Source organism: Corylus avellana, chromosome ca3 (assembly GCF_901000735.1).
Source record: "Corylus avellana chromosome ca3, CavTom2PMs-1.0".
Classification (NCBI taxonomy): domain Eukaryota; kingdom Viridiplantae; phylum Streptophyta; class Magnoliopsida; order Fagales; family Betulaceae; genus Corylus; species Corylus avellana.
In genome coordinates this window covers 29,904,145-29,924,240 of record NC_081543.1, presented here as the reverse complement: position 1 = coordinate 29,924,240, position 20,096 = coordinate 29,904,145, and the positions used below count along the sequence as shown (strand labels likewise).

Here is a 20,096-nt window from a genome sequence, read left to right as displayed (position 1 = left end):
TTGACTGTTCAACGTAAGTAGAAAATATTAGCTAGTTTTGTTATTTGAAAAGAAAATAAGTACTTATTTTGATTAATTTCTATTATGCAGATTCTAATGAGAGAAAACAAGAGGTTGGGACTTGAATAAGTTTGGTTCTTCTGCAGCAAAATCGCCTTTCTATTTATGTTGTTATAATTAATAAGATACGTAATTCTAGAAGATACAAGCTGCTGTGTATGAATAATCTATTTCGTTGATTATCAATATTGACTAATAAAACTCATGACCCGAAGTATAACAAGAAGAAATTGACGTGCTCAAAACGAAAAAAATGAGACCTTATTCATGAGGTTAATTAAGGATATACCCTTGGCCGGTTTGGGGTGGCCGAAATCATCCCCAAGCCAAGCGGGGCCGAAACCACCCCCAATAAGCTTGGGGGTGGCCAATCCACCCCTTTTGGCCTGGGTGGATTTGGCCACCTAGATCGGCCAATCTGAGAGTGGCCATATCATTCCTAAACCACTCACATTCACAATTAGCGAAATTGTATTGTGACAATAAATTAAGCAACCATTCACATCGCTTCGAATCTTATATATCTTTTATGAAAAAACAAAACCTTTAGAGATTGATTGTCACATCATTAGGCAAATGCTACAGAAAATCACAAATCAAACTTTTCATATGCGTGCCTAGCTACCAATCAACAACCTGACAATTAATTTACTTAGTCAATAGGTTTGACGCAAGCAATTTAATCACCTACTTTGGCAAGTTGGGTGTCATGATCAATATTCACTCCAACTTGAAGGGAAGTATTAAGAAATAGAATCTGAGCGAAGAAGGTTAATTTGTTGAGGAGGAGATGAACCATGCATGACGAAAGTATTAAAATATTAATTAAATACTTTTAATATTGTTTTAATCAATTTAAGCAGATTACTTGTGATTTAACAATTTTTTTTTTTTTTTTTTTTGGTTTAAAGGATATAAATAAAATGGAAAAAAAAAAATCATTGCCAAATCTTCAAAAAAAACACTAGTAATAGCAGATAAATCTAATTAATCCTCTCTAAATATATATGAGTGGATTAATTATTTCATCCCATCATTCATAATTGATGTCAATTTTTCTTGCAACAGAGAGGGCACGCATGTGACCTTTAATGCGAGCCATGGATCTACACATTGAGGCATGGAAGAAGTCAATACAAAAAAAACAGGTTTTAGTGTCGGTTTGGATTGTGTCGGTTTCTATTCAACCGACACCAAATTAAAAATGGTGTTGGTTGAACAGTAACCGACACTAATGATAGTGTTAGTTTATTGTTCAACTAACACTAAAATTTTGAACACAGATTCAACCCTCCTTTCTAATTTGAATTTTTTTTTTTTTTTGGTTTAAAAGTTTAACACACTATCATCCCATTTCACGTTTCTTCCTTCTTTTTCTTTTTTTCCTTTTTTTTTTCGTCTTTTTTTAACTGGATCTACTGATCACCTTTTTTTTCCTGCATATTTCTATAGGTGGTCGTTCATTTGGTGGTTCCTCAAAATTTTCCTCAAGCCAAAGCAATCAAGAGGACACTAGATGTTTGTGAATCTAAGTCCATTCTAGAAGTGAAGTTTTGTGCTACCTTCTTGGAATCCATGGTTGATTTTGTGTGTGCCATTTTTGGATTGCAAGCCGCAAGAGCCAAAATCACACGAAAAAGAAGCCCAACAGAGAGATTGATGCTGGCGTCAACAGAGAGAGATCAAGAAAAGAGAGGGAAAAGAAGGAGAAAAGAAGAAGAAGAAGAAACCCAACGTATAGAGAGAGATCGAGAAAAGAGAGGGAGAAGAAGGAGAAAAGAAGAAGAAGAAGAATGAGGAGAAGAAGAAGGAGATATGGATTTGATCGACATTAAAATTAAAATGAAAAAAAGAAATCAATAAATAAGTGGAAAAAATAATATATATAACTCACAAATATCCAACAATGCTAACATGCCCGTCCCAATTACTAATCCAAGGGTTAGTTAGGACTATCACGTTAGCATTGTGAGATATTTTTATGATAAAATGTAGTTTTTAGCATAAAAAGTAATGCTATATACCACACAAACATTTTACTAATATTCTAGCTACTATGGTGATATGACACTAAAAATCTATCATTGAATCGGCTCTTATTAAAAAAATTATATTTAAGAGTTGATTAACACTGTCACATGCATCATAATAGTAGGATGAGGGTGGGATGATAATGGAATATCAGTGTAATATGTAACATTACTCAAAGAAAAATTTCAAAGCAAGAGTGCCATCCCTGCCCCTGCGCATGTATGAATGCATAGGTCTGATACATGAACTTGGTCTTTTCAATTGGAACGACAGCCGGAGAGCTGGAGTCTAGCAAGGATTACAAAGTTTGGTTATCTGAGAAAGCATGCAATGAAGAAAGAGTTCAACTTAGAGGTCAGTATTCATGCAATTCTAGCTTTAATCTTCCCTTCATACATTAATTAAATTAATTATCTCACTCATTTCCTTCACTTTGGCAGCTAGTAAACTCAAAGACAAAGGAAGTTGAAGACAGCTTCGGCATCATTAGAAATTAAGGTTCCATTGGGGCACAACAGGATGTCCAATTTTATTTTCATTGTAATTTTTACAACTGTCTTGGAGCTACATTTTCCAACAAGAAGTTGAGAGTCCTTTTTGTCTTTGTAAGGACTTTGGTAGTTAATTAATTAGAAACATGTACAGTATCGTTGGAATTGAATAATAATTTTATTGAAAAAAAACAGCAAAACCCTCGTACATGAATTATATACAAGGAAGGCTTCTATAATCTAAAATTGAGGAAAAGTTAGGAAAATATACAACAACCCAATCGAAAAGAGATCTCAAGAATTTGATTGGTTATCATTTACATTGAATAATGTTAAGGTCTATAGTCTATTGTAACCAACAAGCAAATGGAATGTTTTTGCATAATGTTAAGATCACACTCAGAAAATCAATCCAAAAGAAGTGAACCAAGACTCTGATATCAATTCAAAGTTATAGTCCAATGACTCCAACTCAACACTTAATTAGAAGGCTAGGAGGGTTGGATAGGTGTTATCAATATAATGCGGAATTTAAAAACTATCAACCACACAAATAACGATTACCAAATATATTGAAAGCATTAAATCAATCAACACAAAGAATTTGTTATAATGAAATGAAAACTTTTTGAAAAAACTCTTCAAAAGTTAGAATAAAAAATTACAAGTTATTCACCCTTATAAAACTTTTATAATTGACACGCCATTTTTATTTTCGGTCACGTAATGTCAATGTCTAGCTAGTTAGAATATATCACCTCTTTCTTGTCTTCCCCGGCACCCTCTCCTGTCATAGTCTGTGACGGGATAGAATTGATCCTATCATGCATATATATTCCTCTAGTTGATACTTGATAGATGCTATCATATCCAGACAACGTTGGCATGATATCAGTAACACATAGGTGCCCGCAGGTTTTGAATGTGTCGACTATGGGATAGATATTGATTTTTATACCAAATTGACATAAAATATGCAAGCCAGTTGGACATCAAACATGCTGTAAATATATGTTCCTCTGTTTTTTAATCAATTAATGGTTGATTTCTTCAGATCTTTCAGATCTGCAATTCAAATTGTTATGAGCAGGTGAAGTGTTGTTGGTTTAGTCATTAATTAAGTACTCATAAGTTGACCAACAAAAACCCACTTATATATACAGGCTGTTCTCAGCCAAAGCTTATATATATATATATATATATATATATATATATATATATCACAAGTAAATTTCAAGGAAGTTAATTTAGGTATAATTTGTCCAGTCATGTTTACATCATATGTTTTTTTTAAAAAAATCAGATAAAGTTGACCTAATTAAGGTTTGGTTGGAGGCCAAATGTGTTTTTTCAAATTATTATTTTAGTGAGGATGAAGTCAAAATGCCCTTTTTAATTTATCTTAAGGATTAAGACTGCATATGCTACAGCCAATTAACTCAAGATTCTTGCAATATGAGGCCATTCAATTCCGTGCACATTAGTAAATCATATCATAATTTTTCCTTTCTTTTTTTTTTTTTTTTCACGTGGCAAAGATAAGAGAGTAAAACCCATGCTTAACAAAACTTGGTTGATTGAATATATATATAACTCTTTTAAAACTTTGAACACGTGTCAACATGTCACTCTCTAATCATATATTAACACGTGTTAAAAATTATAAAAGATAGATAAAATAATTGAAAGTCATTTACCTTCTTGAAATAAGGCTTTTAAGAATCAAAAAGATACTAGAAGGACAATTGGTGTATAACTATTTTATAGCTTGGTGCAGCTGATAGCTAGGTTTAAATATGTGAGTCACGAGCGTATTAAAACTTTTTAAAGTGGGCAACATTAATTAGTCGACAAGTTGTAAAATAATTGAGAACATTATAGCCATAGGTCTCGCAATGGTATTACTCGGAAACGACGAAAACCACCATAAATATATTTGTAATTTGTACGTGTTTTGTTTTTTTTTTCCTCGGAAATAGACCTACTTTATAATGATAAACAATGAACATAGACTAGATATGACAAGAGATCGAGTAGGCTGCTTTGTCCCTCAGGAAAAGGAAAACGTAATTAACGTGGTCCGATTCCATTAGCCAAGCATCACAGTCACCGATTGAGTTAGTCAACCACTGTTAAATCACAATTATTTTAAAATTTTAAATGTAAATTTAACTATTTAATTAATATTTTAACATTATAAGTTTAGGTTTTTTTTTTTTTTAATGGCTTAAAACTAACTTTTAACTCAAAACTTTTACTCTAATACCATATTTAATTACTATATATATATATATATATATATAAATCGATGAGTCTCATCTGCAAGTTCGTCTGCAGCCTGTCCGAACAAGCCACAACCTGAGAGCCTCGTCTGAAGATCGTCCGAACGGCTATGTTATCTTCGTCTAACGATTTTTACTAAAAATGTCATATCTAGAGTTTCGGACCTCTGATTGGAGTACGTTTGGTAGCGTTAGAAATTAAAGCTAACTCAAAGATCTACAAAGTCATATTTCACAAGTTTTTGCTAATTTCAACGTTTACTAGGTCAAAACAGGCAATAAAGAGAAGATTCAAAAACTGGACGACACTATGTTTCATTTATGCACTTTTTATTTAGTGTACATCCGGAAGGGGTATGTCCTGTCTAGACGGGCCTCGTAGAATTTCAATAACCGACTTTATTTCATGTTTTATTAGGTTTAGGATTATTATTAACGCAGATTTAGATTATTATTGAGTTTGTTGAATAAGAATACTCAAAGTTGCGTTTATTTATTTATTTTTTCTTAAACCTTAGATATCATCTATTGTTTTAAGAAGATTTATTTGATTATTTGATAGTCTCAAGATTTAAAAATATATATCCGCTGTTTATTAATGTTATTTGCTGCAACCCACCATGTCACGCTATATCAATATATTAATTATTTAATTAACATTTCATGAATATCAAACCGACAAATTTCCACAAATTTCAGGGACCAATTTGCATGATCTGATAAGGTTGGGGTCAACGTCGGTTAGTGCTGGAGTTTTTGGAGGTACATATCAGATAGCATCTCGTACTTCGGTGGGTTTGCGGTTTGCCTTGCGATATTGTTTCTTTTTTTCTTTCTCCAACATCACTAATTTTTCCCCTTGTTTATTTATTTGTTGTTCGTTAAAGGGTTCTATTAAAACTCAAGAGATGTCTCCGGCCCTTTTGATTTGTGGTTTTAAAACATGCAACTTAAAAAATGATAAGTGATTGATAAAATTACATTCTGACTTTTAAAATTATGTACTTTTTAAAAATTAAAGGGTATCATCTTGCCGTCATCATTCAATGTAATCGACTATTTTAGTAAATAGAGGCATAAAATGATGAGATTGTGATACGTTATTTTATAACTCAATTTTTTTAAAAAAAAAAAATTAAAAACCTAACATTTCTCTTTCAAAAAATGTGATAATCCTTTGGTAGACTAATTAAGGAGATTACTTGTTGGTATTTATTTTACAATTCCCCCCAAAAAAAAAAAATGCATGATTTTTAAAACAAATAACTCATATTTTCTGTTCCTTTTTCTAAATGGATGTGCTAATATATTGTGTTAAAGTTGGCGCATCTAACTGTATAAATGATGTCATATTATTTAAATTTTAAAAAAGACGCAGTGACCATAAATAGAGAAAAATCATTTTTCCAATATTTTAGAGGCTAAAGTAGTGGAGTTATAATTCAAACTCAAAACTTTTATTAATACCATATTGAATTCCAATTTATCTTTAAACCCATAAGAAATTGAGAATTTAATTATTTAAGTAAAACTAGGATAATCTTTTGTTTTTTTTCGTCTCTTTTAATAAATTGGGTTATAAGATTTTGATGTTAATTATTTTTAGACCTAGTTTTTAACTTTAAGAAAGCTCCATACAAAATGACATGCCACGCTCTTAATTTTTGGTCCAAATGCTAAGAATCTGATGTGTTAGTGAGATGGATTTGAGATCAATTCTTATCAAAATAAATATTTTAAAAAACAAACAAATGAAACAGAAGTTATTAGTGGAGCACACCCACTCCACCAGGGTCCCCAATCCCTATCCCATTTTATAGTCAACTGACACCATGATATCGCCTCCGACCAATGTGGGAATCAAGTGTGCAGCCTGTGCAGGGTTTAAGCGATCACTTTCACACCGCGGAAAACAAACCTCTAAAGTTATTTTTATTGTCGGTAATTTACATTATGAAAAACATAATCTAAAATTATAATTATGAAAAAGCATAATAGCTCTTCTTTCCTTCTATTGTGCGGACATATCAAAAAAAAAAAACAATAATACTTAAAAATACATAATTAAAAATAAATGTCAATTTAATAGTTTGAATTAATATATATATATATATATATATATCAATTCAGTTTATTAAATCAGTCTTTTAAAACATGCATATAATTGACAAAACATGTGATTCTTATCTATATTTAAGAAAGAAAAAAGAAAAAAGAAAAAAAAGGTAGAAAGTAGTGTCTACATTTTTATCTTACAATTAATATATTACAATGTTAACGTGGCAATCTCAACTAATCTTTAAATATGTCCTTATTTAAAAAAAAATCAAAAATTGTTTGAGACTAGCTACTATATTAGTATTTTGAGATATTTGTGACATAAAAATATAATTTCTAATATTACTCTTTAAAAAATTCATACGAAAATTCTATATTTAAAAATATAGTTTTTAAAATTATTATTAAATCAAAATTTAATAATAATTTATCTTAATTCTAATGAGAGTAAAATAAATTTTTCATATTCTAAAAACAGGTGTAAATTCATTGAATTGATTGATATTAATTTAAAAGGACTCGGTAGCCGACCACCAACGAGATTTGTACTTTGGCATGTGAAAATGAAAATAAGAAAATTCTAGAAACCAGGATAGTGCGTAATAGTCAGAGACAGCAAACATGCTAATCCACCCGCAGTAATCTCAATCCACACGTTGGATTTTGTTCGACGAAATGTCAACGGTCCGAGAAACTGTTTCAGTCTCAAAAACAAACAAATAAAACGCCAAAATGGACCCTCCTCTTTCGCAACAAGTTATTATCTTAGCAACCAAGAAATAAACCAACTTGAAAAGGACGAAGACGACGACGACAGGGAACTAGGGAAGAAAGCAAAAGGTCTAAGAAAAATGAAGCTAGTTTGGTCCCCGGAGACAGCATCGAAGGCCTATATTGATACTGTTAAATTTGTAAGCAACTTTATTGTTACATTTTGTCTTGGATGGATCTTCTAATTAATGAATTGATTTTCAATTGGGTGGTTTTTTTTTTTTTTTTTTTTTTCGATTTTTAATGAATTCTGTTATTGGGTTTTGTTTGCAGTGTGAGCTTTATCAAGAATCCGGCGTTGCGGAGCTTGTTTCTGCCATGGCTGCCGGTTGGAACGCAAATTTCATCGTCGAGACATGGTCACAAGGTGGAGTTATGGCGACGAGTATTGGCCTAGCGGTGGCGAGCCGGCACACGAACGGAAAACACGTGTGCATAGTCCCGGACGACCAGTCGAGATCGGAGTATGCTCAAGGCATGGCTGCGGCCGGCATGTTGCCTGAAATTGTTGTCGGAGAGCCGGAGGAGGTAATGGATGAGCTAGCAGGCATAGATTTCATCGTGGTGGATAGCAGGCGAAATGACTTTGCAAGAATCCTGAGGCTGGCAAATCTGAGCAGCCGCGGTGCGGTGCTGGTGTGCAAGAATGCTAGTTCGAGATCGGCGGCGAGTTTCAAATGGCGGAGCGTTCTTGAAGGGGCAGGATCCCGGCGGCTTGTGCGCTCTGTGTTTCTGCCGGTGGGGATGGGACTGGATATTGCACACGTGGCAACTAGTGGGGGAAATTCAAGTACCCCAAACTCAAAGAGATGGATTAAGCATGTGGATCAACAATCAGGAGAGGAGCATGTTATTAGAAGATAAATTTGAGGTGAAATAAATGATAATATTCTTGAATTTTTCTTTTTTTTCTTTTTTCACTTTCTTACTTTTAGAGTGGGTGTATAAATCCAAGGTCAAAAAAACAATCATTTGTATATAGGTTCATGAGAAATAATAAAGAAATCTTCGACTGATGGCTATAAAATTGATTCATTTTGGTCTTTACGGTCGTCGAAAGATAATTTCATTGAGACCTTCAATGAGTCTCCCATGGTTAAGTGCCTTAATAGAGCTTTTACTCTTCATCTCCCAATGTTCTATCTTTATGCAATTATTATGCTAGCTCGTTAGCTTTCATGGCCCGAACAAGCTCGAGGTTTGAGCTTGATTAACCTAGCTCAAACCTTGAGCTCTCGGACTACCATTTTCGACTTTGGCTGGCCGGGTAGATATCTTGTATTTGAATTATGATTATCATTTCTTCTCTCCTATTCATGTCTTCTCTGGCTAACTTGAACAAGACTTTCCCACCAAGAAAATATATCTTTAACCTATCCATCCGACAAACTCAGTCGCCTCATTCACAGGAGTTTCAAGCCTCTCTAAAAGGAAAGCTTCCGATGTTGAAAATATAGCAACGTAAAAAATAAGAGAGCATCGGTTCTGTTCCTTTACAGCAAGTGTGCATCAAAGTCATTTGTAAACAAGTTCATGAGAATTAATCAAGAAACATCCTACCAAATGGACCCCTTCAGGGGATCCTTGGATTGGTGAGACTAGACAGCCCTTCTTGCTAATTAAGAAAGCTTTATCTTTACTTATAATGTTCCCCTGAGCTTGTAATGTTTATCGTTGTGCCAACTAGTCTAACAAGGTTGACCAACTGGCATCGCATGCTCTCGCTAGATGAGCCGCTTCTAATTCGTCCTTCCAAAACAGGGGCAGTTCATTCCCTAGGCCAATTATGTAGTCGCCTAAGACCCTCAATGAAATAAGGCCGAAATAATAATAGTATAATTAAGTTTATTGCCTTGCGCATCAAAATCTAGCAAGCCGGCCCTGTTTGGAAGCATTTTCATTTCTCCTCTACCCCTTGATATAGCAATCCTCGTTAGTGATCTGAAGCCCTCGTAATGCCCTCTTCTTTTGTTTCCTGTCTTCTCTAGTACATAGACTATTTGCATGGAAATGAACAAGTAAACATCTCCTAACCAATCCATCTAAACAACTCGATCACCTCATTCACAGGAGTTTCAAGCCTTCCTCTAGCACATAAAAAGGGATGCTTGCAGTGTTAAAAGTAAAGCAATGCAAAAAAGAACCAGGGCCATTGTTTCTGCTCCTTAACAGCAAGCGTGCAGAATATTTACCAAGCTGTTAAAATTTTTACTGTAAAAACTGTTGGCTTTGGCTTGTACAAGACAAATGGGAAAAATCAAACTCCCAATGTGTATAAATCATATCAGTTGGAAAGCTTATAAAAGCAGAGTCATCTAACATCAAGAGACTATTTACTCTGCAAAACATTTGATAATTTTACCTGGACCATGTAAAAGGCACTCTTGACATCCTTCCAGCAGGCTGGTCTTGGAAGGGGTTTGCGAAATGTCCACAATTAGTTCCCCTCACTCAACTGATGTGCAATCCCACCTCCCCCCACTCACTTCCACAACTGCATGGAAAAGTGAATGCCTTTCATCAATTTCTACACAGAATAAATTCATGAACAAGTAACCAATTATAGTTAAACAAATTAATAATTGGATTTCAAGAGTGATAATGAGAGCTCACATATTTATATGATCTCAAGATCACTAAAGTTATAAAGTAGTTCACTAGTCCCAGCTATTTCGACTTCTTCTAAATGCCTTCTTTTCTGAAAGCACCTTCTTGCTCTTAAGGCGTTTCTGCTCCCCAATAGCAGCCCTTCAAGAATACAGAAACCAATATAAAAGACAGTTCCATGCCTCTATCAAAGACAGGACAAAGTGAATATTGCAGACAAAATATAATATTGCAGACAAAATATAATATTGCATGTATACTACACAATATAATAAGTAAACACGTAGTGCTGCAGGCAGCAAGAAAGTTGAATGGAAACATAGATGCTTAGAGCTCTTACATCTTCGCAATTTTCTTCTTTTGCGCTTCTGAAGGAGGTGGAGGAACATAAGATGCAGCATCAATTATTGCCTGTTTTAAATAAGATTTTGTGTGTAAGTGAGAGAGAGTTTCAAATGAGATTTTTGTGTAACTGAGAGAGAGAGAGAGAGAGTGAGAGAATGAGAGGCTTGTTAAGTACAAATCATGAAAATTTGATAATTGAAAAAAAATGAAAAGGAAGGCCAGAACTGAAGTAGTAAGTAAACAAAAGCCCTACTTAAAGGAGGCGAAAGGAGGAAAGACAGTTTTGTTACGAGTCAAAGCCCCACATGCATCATCCTTCCTCCACAGTAACATGAAGCCCAATAAATTTGTATTAGGACTACCACTAAATCCACTCCATTTTGCTCTGCCCTAATAAATCTTAGGCTAAAATGAAGTACCCTTCCAAGCAACCCATCTAACCACTAACTGTTGCTCTCTAATCTACAGCTATAGGAAACAAATCAGTGCCCTGCATCACATGTCATGTCAACAAATTTAGCCTCCACAGATCAATGACTTCAAAAACGAGAAAAACAATTGAAAAACACCAGGCACTACTAATCGTCTCCACAAACTAACCCCAAAAGAATTCCCAACTGCCAAAGTTGATAAAGCCCATTTCCCTCTGTATCTCTAACTCATCACCTTCCTCTGCAAACTCTTCATTTTGGCTGCATACCTTAACAACAATCTCTCCAACATGGCATTATGAAATCCAAAAAGCCTCAACCATGAAAATGAGGTCACACAAAGATGCACACCTTAAATTATGTGCATGCTAACTAGGGTTTACTCAATCTCGGGCACAGACATTTCAAAACGTGTCAGAAGACAATAGATCCAATGCTGGAGTCAAGGTTAGTTCTAACTATAGATTCTTTGACTAGAAGAACTGTCAAATTCACCATTGCACACAAAAATATGCAGTGTGCATTCCATGGTACCTGAAGTTTTTCCAAAGCATCTTCAATGTTACCCCTGAAAAAGAAAAGTAGAATCAAGCCAAATGCCTTTGACAGTATTTTAAAAACAGATTATAAAAAGGAGGGAGAAGTTGACTTCTGTGTTCTAGTCTTTGTTGAAGAAATTACAAGCTCTCCATCCTTGTTGATTCGATTTTTCTCCTGTTCATGACCAGGAAGATTACCAGGAGATACTAGAAAGACAAGACAATAAAACTGTAGTAGCAATCACAAGGAGGAGGCAAAAAAATTGAGTAAGAGACGACATTGAGAGAGAGTCTTAAGTTAATGGGAAACATTGAGAAATGACGGATACCAAGGACCATCAAGCCATTCATTTAAATGGTAATGACTATCTCACTAGAAAATGGTATTAAATGGTATTTTGCAATTAATAGTACAGCTAGAAAAGGTGCCCCCCTTCCCATGAAAATGGTATTATCTATAATTAACATTGTATTACCATTATCTAACAAACACATAATAAGTACATCATTTCTTGAGATGATGTATCACAACCATCTTGTGAATTATTTCTTTCGTTTTTCAATGAAAATATTATTATTATATGTTCTTTTTAAGAAAAGAAAAAAGCACGTAATAAGAAATAACAGTAACACACCATCTGCATAATCTTCTCCCTTATTCTGTCACTTAGCCAATATGCATCTTTAACATTGAAGCGCATGTCCACCTTGGTGTTCACTGTACGATCAGTTTCAACAAGCAATAGCAATAAGTAGCAGCATCCGTTATTGGATGATATAAAATGAAAAGTAGTCACAAGAATAATGAAGATATAATAAAATAGAAACTAAATGCTGATCTAGAGCATATGAAGAAGTGAACTAACCTTTGTTGACATTTTGACCTCCAGGTCCACCACTTCTTGCAAAATTAACAGTTACACGGTCTGAATGAAAATTTTTATGACAGATATAAGATATTTGATGTAAAGAAAGAATATATAGGAGGATATATTATTGACATTCGGTTCCAAATCGAAAGGTCACCAAACGAAACATGATACAATGTTCACTGCCATGATGACAGTATCTTAAGTACAAAAGCTCAAATAAATTAACTTTCAGGAATAGTTACAAACAATTACAGAACTAACAAATGGATACAATCATATGGCTTACTACAGTTTAGAATTTCAAAAATACAAGAAAACAAACCCTGCTCTTTTCATTTTTTTTCTTTCAAAGTAGAGAACAAAGTCATATAAGAAGAAAGACAATCCTATAACCATCATCAAGCCAATATAATAGCTGAGAAGATAGGAGAGTCACCCTGACTTCATGATCGTCTCTAAATCTGACTAAATTTTGGCTGAAAATAGCCAGTCAATTAAGGTTTCTATGCAAGACAAATCACTAAGAATCATCTACTGCACATGTCCACCAAGAATATATCCAAAAAATTCACTTAAGTCCTATATAGTGACCTTTCGCATTAAACTACATTTTTTATATGAAAAAAAAAAAATGCTCTACGCCACCACCATAAATAAGATATCAACCTTTGTGTTAAGGGCAGTAGCAAAAGGATTCTAATACAGTGCAAAACTCAATAATTTATATACACCCAAAATACACTCCACGAGAAATCTTTAAGATAAAAGGGAGTTTGAAAAATACAAAAACTAGAAAACAACCAGAGCATGGTTTAATAAGGTCACCAGAGTCTTTGGTCGTCAAATTGGCATACATTATAACCGCTCAACTCAAACCAATTAATCAAACAAACCAAACATGTTCTTCACGAGTCAGAGAAAGCATCAACCAACCATATAAAAACTCCAGTAGAACCATTCATCTATTCCGAACAAAAACTAAAAAACCCGAGAACTCCTTTCTTCTTCTTTTTCTTTTTCTTTTACTCCTATTTTCCCAGAATCAAACATCTTCACGAAACCTCGAGACTAATATCCAAATACTAAAGTGTTGGGAGATTACTCTTTCAGTCTTTTACTCAACCCAAAAAACTTAAGCTAATGGGTTAGTGCAAGACCAACATACAAATCAAAACCCGTCCTTTTTTCTTCTTTGTATTCATTCATTTTCCAAAATTTCTTTTCTTAGCAACCAAACAGAGAGTGTGGACAATACACATAGTTTCTCCTCGTACCGAGCGTGATTTTAGGGGCGGGCTGATTGTCAGCCGAAAGAGCGCGCTCCTCGGCTTCTTGCAAGAGCTGCTGAACCTGCGAGAGCCGAGACGACACCTTCCTTCCGTCGCCGGACTCCGACGCGGCGCATCGGATACGACCCAAGCTGATTCCGCGCCGCGTGTTTCCGAGGGTCCCACTGACCCCACTGAATCGTGATATGGAAATCAGAGGATGATGAAAGATTCCCCTGAGAATCACGCTTGTTGTGCTTCTGAGAACCGCCATTTTGGCCCCTCAGTGCAACCCTAATTTTTGAGCGTTTGTTGAAGATTTCAAATTATTTACGACCATAACGTGGCTGTGAATTATCGTCGATTTATGAAAATATAAACACTCGGTAATCAATCACTGAGGCTTGGTCTGATGAATCCTGATTGGTGTGTTCTGTATGACCTCACACGTGGCATGTTTTTAAGCTGGTTAGGCGATCTGGATGGCTGGTGGAAACAAATAATTAGAAATAAATGCTAAAATACCTAAAGGGTGCGTTCAGACTACGATTTTGCAAAGATAATTACAATTTAAAAAAATACCGCAGAACAAAGAGAGGAATCATTTTATTATCTTAAGAGACAGTTGCTGATGTAGGCCCGAGAGTCTGTTTAAGATGACCTTCATGAGAAACCGTATTAATTCACGTGATTGACAATGTATTACGTAACGGTCTACACAACACTTATCATGTTTACTCATATAACACTTGAGCATTTACAAACTAACATATCAAATTACATGATACTTTATGAAATCAGCTACTAAAACGTAACAACTCACATAATACTTTTTTTTTTTTTCTAATGTCATAATACATCAAACAAATGACTACACAAATTCAGTAATCAGCGCATATATATTAGCATTCAATATAAGATGCCTTAGAAAGCCAACGACAATATGCAGCCATCATATCTCAGATCCCACTTGTAAAAACAATGGAATAGGATCCTCTATCATTTGCATTCACTATTGAACTATTCCAATAGAACCTCCATACTACCCTATAGAACAATACAGGGAAAGCAGGTGGGAGGGTTCCAACAAAATGAGCTCGTTCGTGTACAACTCAATTTCTCCCTTTCCCCCTGGAATTACTACCGTCTCTGACATCAGATTTCATCCTCCCTGAGAGCTCTGGGCCAGAAGATCCTGCCCCGTCCCTAGCATCCCGCATCACCCTTCCTGAGTGCTGGGCACGTTCCGTTGAAGGAAGCGCATCTGGCATCACCCTTCCTGAGTGCTGGGCACGTTCCGTTGAAGGAAGCCCATCTGGCATCACCCTTCCTGAGTGCTGGGCATGCTCTGTTGAAGGAAGCGCCCAACCGCCCCTAATGGACGGACGGTTTTGTCCACTGCTGCCACCAACTACAACACAATAAATGCAAGTACGATTTCAAACAATTTATAAACACAATTCACCGATTGAACCGACGATCCACCTTTATCGAGAGAAGAAGAGATGTCATTTGTTCCAAAAACCATAGCTAGAATGTTAAGCAGCATAACTAGTGCAATATGTACATGTTACATGAAAAACATAATATCTGGCTTTGAAAAAAGTTTGTGAGACAAGCTCCTAAACTGAATTCTACTCGGCTTGGCTCAAACTCCCAATGAAAATACTTTAGCAAAATTAGAAGTAATTCATAAAGCCATTTGTACGAACAAGGAAATGCAAGTCTATTCCTACCAATCCAAATGATATTTGATTGGACTATGCATATGCACTGCCAAAGTAAATGTAAACACTAAGAGTACTAGCAGCAGCTTCCCTTTGATTTTCCCTAAGTTTATGGCACAAAACTACTTTTTGCTTCCTTATGAAAATATATTTCACAATAGTTTTCCTTATATTTCTCTATACCATTAAGATGTTATTTCTTTATAAAATACAAGTTCCCTACCTAACCTCACTTTTTTTACAAAATCTCAACATAATCTCCACTTAAAGACAAAAAGATGAAAGATGAGAGAGAAAAGAGAAATGTTTATATTAAAATAATGTATAGGAAACCACTTTTGGTTCCCTACACATTGAGAAATACTGTAACAATCCTTGAGGGTTGATTAAATTTAGGGAATCTGATGCGAGTAAGTTTTTGTGGTTTTTTTTTTTTAATTTTTCCTAAACAATAAGGAAGAAAATAGCATATAGGACATCTGCTACTAGTGCTCTAACATGCTACAAACATTACAGTGCTATTCTCTTCATTGAACTAATGACAGAATAGCAATGCTCTGTTCCTACAAGACCCAACACGTCTAGTTGGCATACTCATTTCTAGTTACAGCAAGTCAGCAACCCATAATGTAGCTACAGACGAATTAAACAACTGAAAGCCACTCCCTGGACCAATTAAAGGACAAAAAAAAAAAATTCTTGTCTTTTATTTAAAAGACAAATACTTAGAGTGACAACATGCAGCATTCCATCCTTCTAGGCAGATCAGGATTCAAAAATTAGGGGAATATTGTATTTGGGAAATAATAAAAATCATTCTCCATCCATCTTTCACCCATCTCGGTATACTATACGGAATGAATCTACCATTGAATTTGTATAGAACCCACGTGAGTTCACAAATCCAATAGTGAATCCATTGAATTTGCAAAAATATATGGTTAAAAGATAGTTGAGAGAAAACATGCCTCTTTTATTTTTGAATCCAAAGCCAATAAAGTATCACATTCCTGAATAGCAAAAGAGACACCTACCAATATTGTCATAGCCAAAAACATTCTCAGTCCAGCCAGGAATATGTTTTTGAGCACTTCCCTTCCAAGATTGTTCAAATCCAGCAAGCTCATCTGAAAATTTTCCAATCCAGAGCTTTTGGTTATTTCTCCTTTGCATGCTAACATTTATTAAGTGCACCTCGGTATACTCACACACCCTAAAAGTATACCACGTCTACATACCTTCATTCAGATTGTGTAAGGTCTGCACTGTGTCCACTTTACCATCTGACTTAAGCTTCCTTGTCATGGAATGGCCCTACAAAATATATCATCAACCCACAGACAAACACCAAGAACACATGTGGAAGTACACAAAAGGCAGAGACTAAAAAGTTAAGCAATAAATACCTTATGATGAAGTCCCTTAGATATCCTGTGTTTTGCTTCCCTTGTAGCAGTATCAGCTTCTTTGCTTTCTTCGAAGGTCACCTGTTCCACAATAAAGTCAAATTAAGAAACAGAATCAACCTACAAATCGAACATGTCATCAACCTTAAAGATCACTTACTCCATCACTCCCTGTCCTTCTAGTTGTGGACGAAGTATAATATGATCCATTGGCACCGCCATAAGAGACAGCGGAGCTATGAAAAGTGAAACTACGAGCTTGTGGTTGCAACTGCATCCCACTCGACCTGCTGTAGTCATTTCTGTACTGCACATGCTTGCTCTTTTTCTCTGCAATTAAGGAAGAGAGAGGAAAAAAAGGATAACACTGTTTGAGGTTGGACTCCAACAATAACAATCAAAACATAGCATTATAACGTGGTCTTTCCACTCTCGATACAACTGGATAAGAGCATGGGTGACTAGCCAGGAATGCTTCTAACAGGTAGAAAGCGGCCCACTGATGTGCTCTAAAGTTAGAACTTGAAGGGGTTTTCCCTTTTCCCATACATAGATTAGTGGGTCGGGGGGGTGGAGAAATACAGTATCACAACCAGTTAAAAGATGCACTTTACCTTCAACTTCATCTTCCGGATCCTCAACAAAAGCTTTACTGCTTGACCTACCATGCTTCCTACGGTTTTCATTCTTTTCTTTATCTGTATCTTCTTTTTCATCGTCAGAACTTAACTCCTCGATAATTGGGCCCCTTGGTCTTTCTGGCTGTGGAGCTTGATGCTCAAGAAATCCAGTCGGATGCATATTCATAAAAGGACTTCCACTTGAACCGAAGAAGTTTGATTCAAACATGCCTCCGAATGGGCGTGTGAAGAAAGGGTCATCAAATGGATCCCTCCCTCCAAATAAGCTTGGCACTAAACTTCTGTTACCCCCAAAGCCCCCGAAACTAGCAAAAGGATCGCCAAAATTAAAGAAAGGATCCCCGCCACCTCTGCCTCCCTGCATTTTCTAAGTGCTATGAACCCCACAAGAACTTGAGCCTTAGTATGCAAAGCAAAATATAAGCTGCAACCATGAGATTCAGCATTAGAACCAATTAAACGACAATTATATGGAGCAATAACCCAAAAAGAAAAACATGGGTAGAAATTCTGTCTGCTAACTTCTTACCAAAATGACCATCTACGAGGATATTTTACCAACAACTACAGAATCAAACAGCATATTATAAATAAATTTGCAACACTCCTACTAAAAAATATTTAGAAATCCGCTAAAAATTCCAAAACTCCACCCCGGGTTGCCTCCTTGTGGTCCTAACAACTTCTCCATGAACTAATTTCACTATAACTAATGAGCAAGATAAAAAATATGGAACTATAGCAGGCATGATCTAAACTAAACATTCTCAACTATCAAATATTTAAAAGTTTCTACATTAAGTTCTACTCAATCAACGTCTCAAGAAAAGGAACCTAACACCATGATGATCAATATTAACGTCAATGAATCACCCTAACAAATCAAACTCTAGCATAGAATCTACATATCCATAATCATAGAAATACAAGTTGTCCACCAGATAACTCAACAAATACATGGAATAGCAAAATAACATGATATGCGCATAGACATCTCGCCCCTATAAAATGACTAATTTACTCCAATTTTCATTAGCAACGTATAATTATACCCTTTCAAATTTTCTCACCAACCAAAAAGAACATCAAACGTAGTATAGCAGAGATTACAAAACAAGAAATGCCCACCTTACAATCTCTACCATACAAAATTAACACGAACATGAAACAGAAGCCCTAGCTGGTTTACGAAGGCACTTTATAAAAAAAAATAATAAAATTAAAAATTAAAAATTTTAAAAAAAAATTAAAAAAAAAAACACCAACGCAAACCCTTTAAAACGAGAAATTCTCAACTCAACTATCATCAAAACCGAAATCCCAAACATAATCCAACAAAAAGGGCCAGAATTTGCAATACTGTACCAACCGATCTCCGAATTTGCACCGATTTCACAGCCAAAAACACGCATTTATTTTATTAACATTGACTCTAGTCATGAAACTAAAAATCAAAACATGCATATAATTAGTAAATTTTTCAATAGAATATCAAACCCTGCGAGTATCCCACGGAGAGAAAGAAAGAACCTTCAAAGGAAAATGGAAACGAATATGGAGAAGAATGAAAGAAATCGAAAACCCCAACCGCCTCAGGAAATTATCAGAGCGTGAAAAATCACCGACTAAGAGAGAATAAAATGGGAGTCTCTAGCACAGCCAAGAAATACGGTGATATTATTAGAAGACAGTACGTGTCTGTGAATGATTGGTTGAAATAAAAGGCCGAGCAGGTCTTATTGGGCCAACCTGAATTGGGAACTTGAAGCCTAGGCCCAACAACACAGCATTGTATTTGAAATTTGGGGAATTTTTATTTTATTTTATTTTATTTTTTGGATAAATTTGGGGAATTTTGATAAAGAGTATTGCTATTATTAACACTCCTTTTTAATTTTTATACCAACCGATGTAGTGTACTTTTAGTGTTTTTTTTTTATGTTAATCCCTTAAAAATAAAAATAAAAGGCATTTAAAATACATTATGTCGGCCGATATAAAAATAAGTGAGAGAAATAAATGTAAAGAATAAGCATTACCCTTTAATAAATAATTCACATTCTCATTTTGGTAGTTTTTTTTTTTTTTTTTATTTAAAACTTTTTGGTAGAATTATGATGGATGCTACAGTTATGTCCTATAATGCGAGAAACGGGGATTCCACATGCATCGTCTAGGGGTGAAAAGGTAGTTACAGTTAGCAATTATTAGCTATAATCACTAACCATAACCGCCTAGGCAATTAGTAAAATTCACTAATCTTAATAACTGCTAACTGCTTTTAAAAAAAAAAAAAATTAAAAAGTTCAATTAAAAAAAAAAAAACCGAAGCGACGTCTTTTATATTGTAATATGATAATACCTTACTACATACGACATCATATATATATATATATATATATATATATATAAACACAAAAATGGCGTTGTTTCAAGTATTTTTGTATATTTATATATTTATAGGTCTTTGTAGTTAGCCTAAATTACAAATCATTCCATGTGGTATAAAAAATAATTGATAAGTCCTCAGAGTAAGCCAAAATAACAATGTACTCCCTAAAATCAAT

The 20,096-nt window shown here is 34.9% G+C and overlaps 3 protein-coding genes across 3 annotated transcripts; 1 reads left to right on the top strand and 2 right to left on the bottom strand.

Annotated features, from left to right (window-relative positions):
* The first annotated feature begins 7,643 nt into the window (after positions 1-7,643).
* On the top strand, positions 7,644-8,728 carry LOC132176255 (uncharacterized). The gene is made up of 2 exons (XM_059588407.1): positions 7,644-7,833; positions 7,967-8,728. The coding sequence occupies exons 1-2, from the start codon at positions 7,774-7,776 to the stop codon at positions 8,555-8,557; spliced, it is 651 nt and encodes a 216-aa protein (XP_059444390.1). The 5' UTR covers positions 7,644-7,773; the 3' UTR covers positions 8,558-8,728.
* A 1,100-nt stretch (positions 8,729-9,828) lies between these two features.
* LOC132176296 (uncharacterized) lies at positions 9,829-14,114 on the bottom strand. The gene is made up of 8 exons (XM_059588462.1): positions 13,762-14,114; positions 12,482-12,541; positions 12,251-12,333; positions 11,726-11,790; positions 11,611-11,644; positions 10,641-10,711; positions 10,307-10,441; positions 9,829-10,187 (listed from the first exon to the last, which is right to left on the bottom strand). Exons 1-7 carry the CDS (start codon positions 14,027-14,029, stop codon positions 10,351-10,353), a joined length of 672 nt encoding a protein of 223 aa, XP_059444445.1. The 5' UTR covers positions 14,030-14,114; the 3' UTR covers positions 9,829-10,187; positions 10,307-10,350.
* Positions 14,115-14,635: 521 nt separating this feature from the next.
* Positions 14,636-19,172, bottom strand: LOC132175569 (uncharacterized). The gene is made up of 7 exons (XM_059587544.1): positions 19,060-19,172; positions 17,503-17,953; positions 17,049-17,218; positions 16,889-16,969; positions 16,721-16,796; positions 16,517-16,609; positions 14,636-15,166 (listed from the first exon to the last, which is right to left on the bottom strand). Exons 2-7 carry the CDS (start codon positions 17,891-17,893, stop codon positions 14,868-14,870), a joined length of 1,110 nt encoding a protein of 369 aa, XP_059443527.1. The 5' UTR covers positions 17,894-17,953; positions 19,060-19,172; the 3' UTR covers positions 14,636-14,867.
* Between the last annotated feature and the right edge of the window lie 924 nt (positions 19,173-20,096).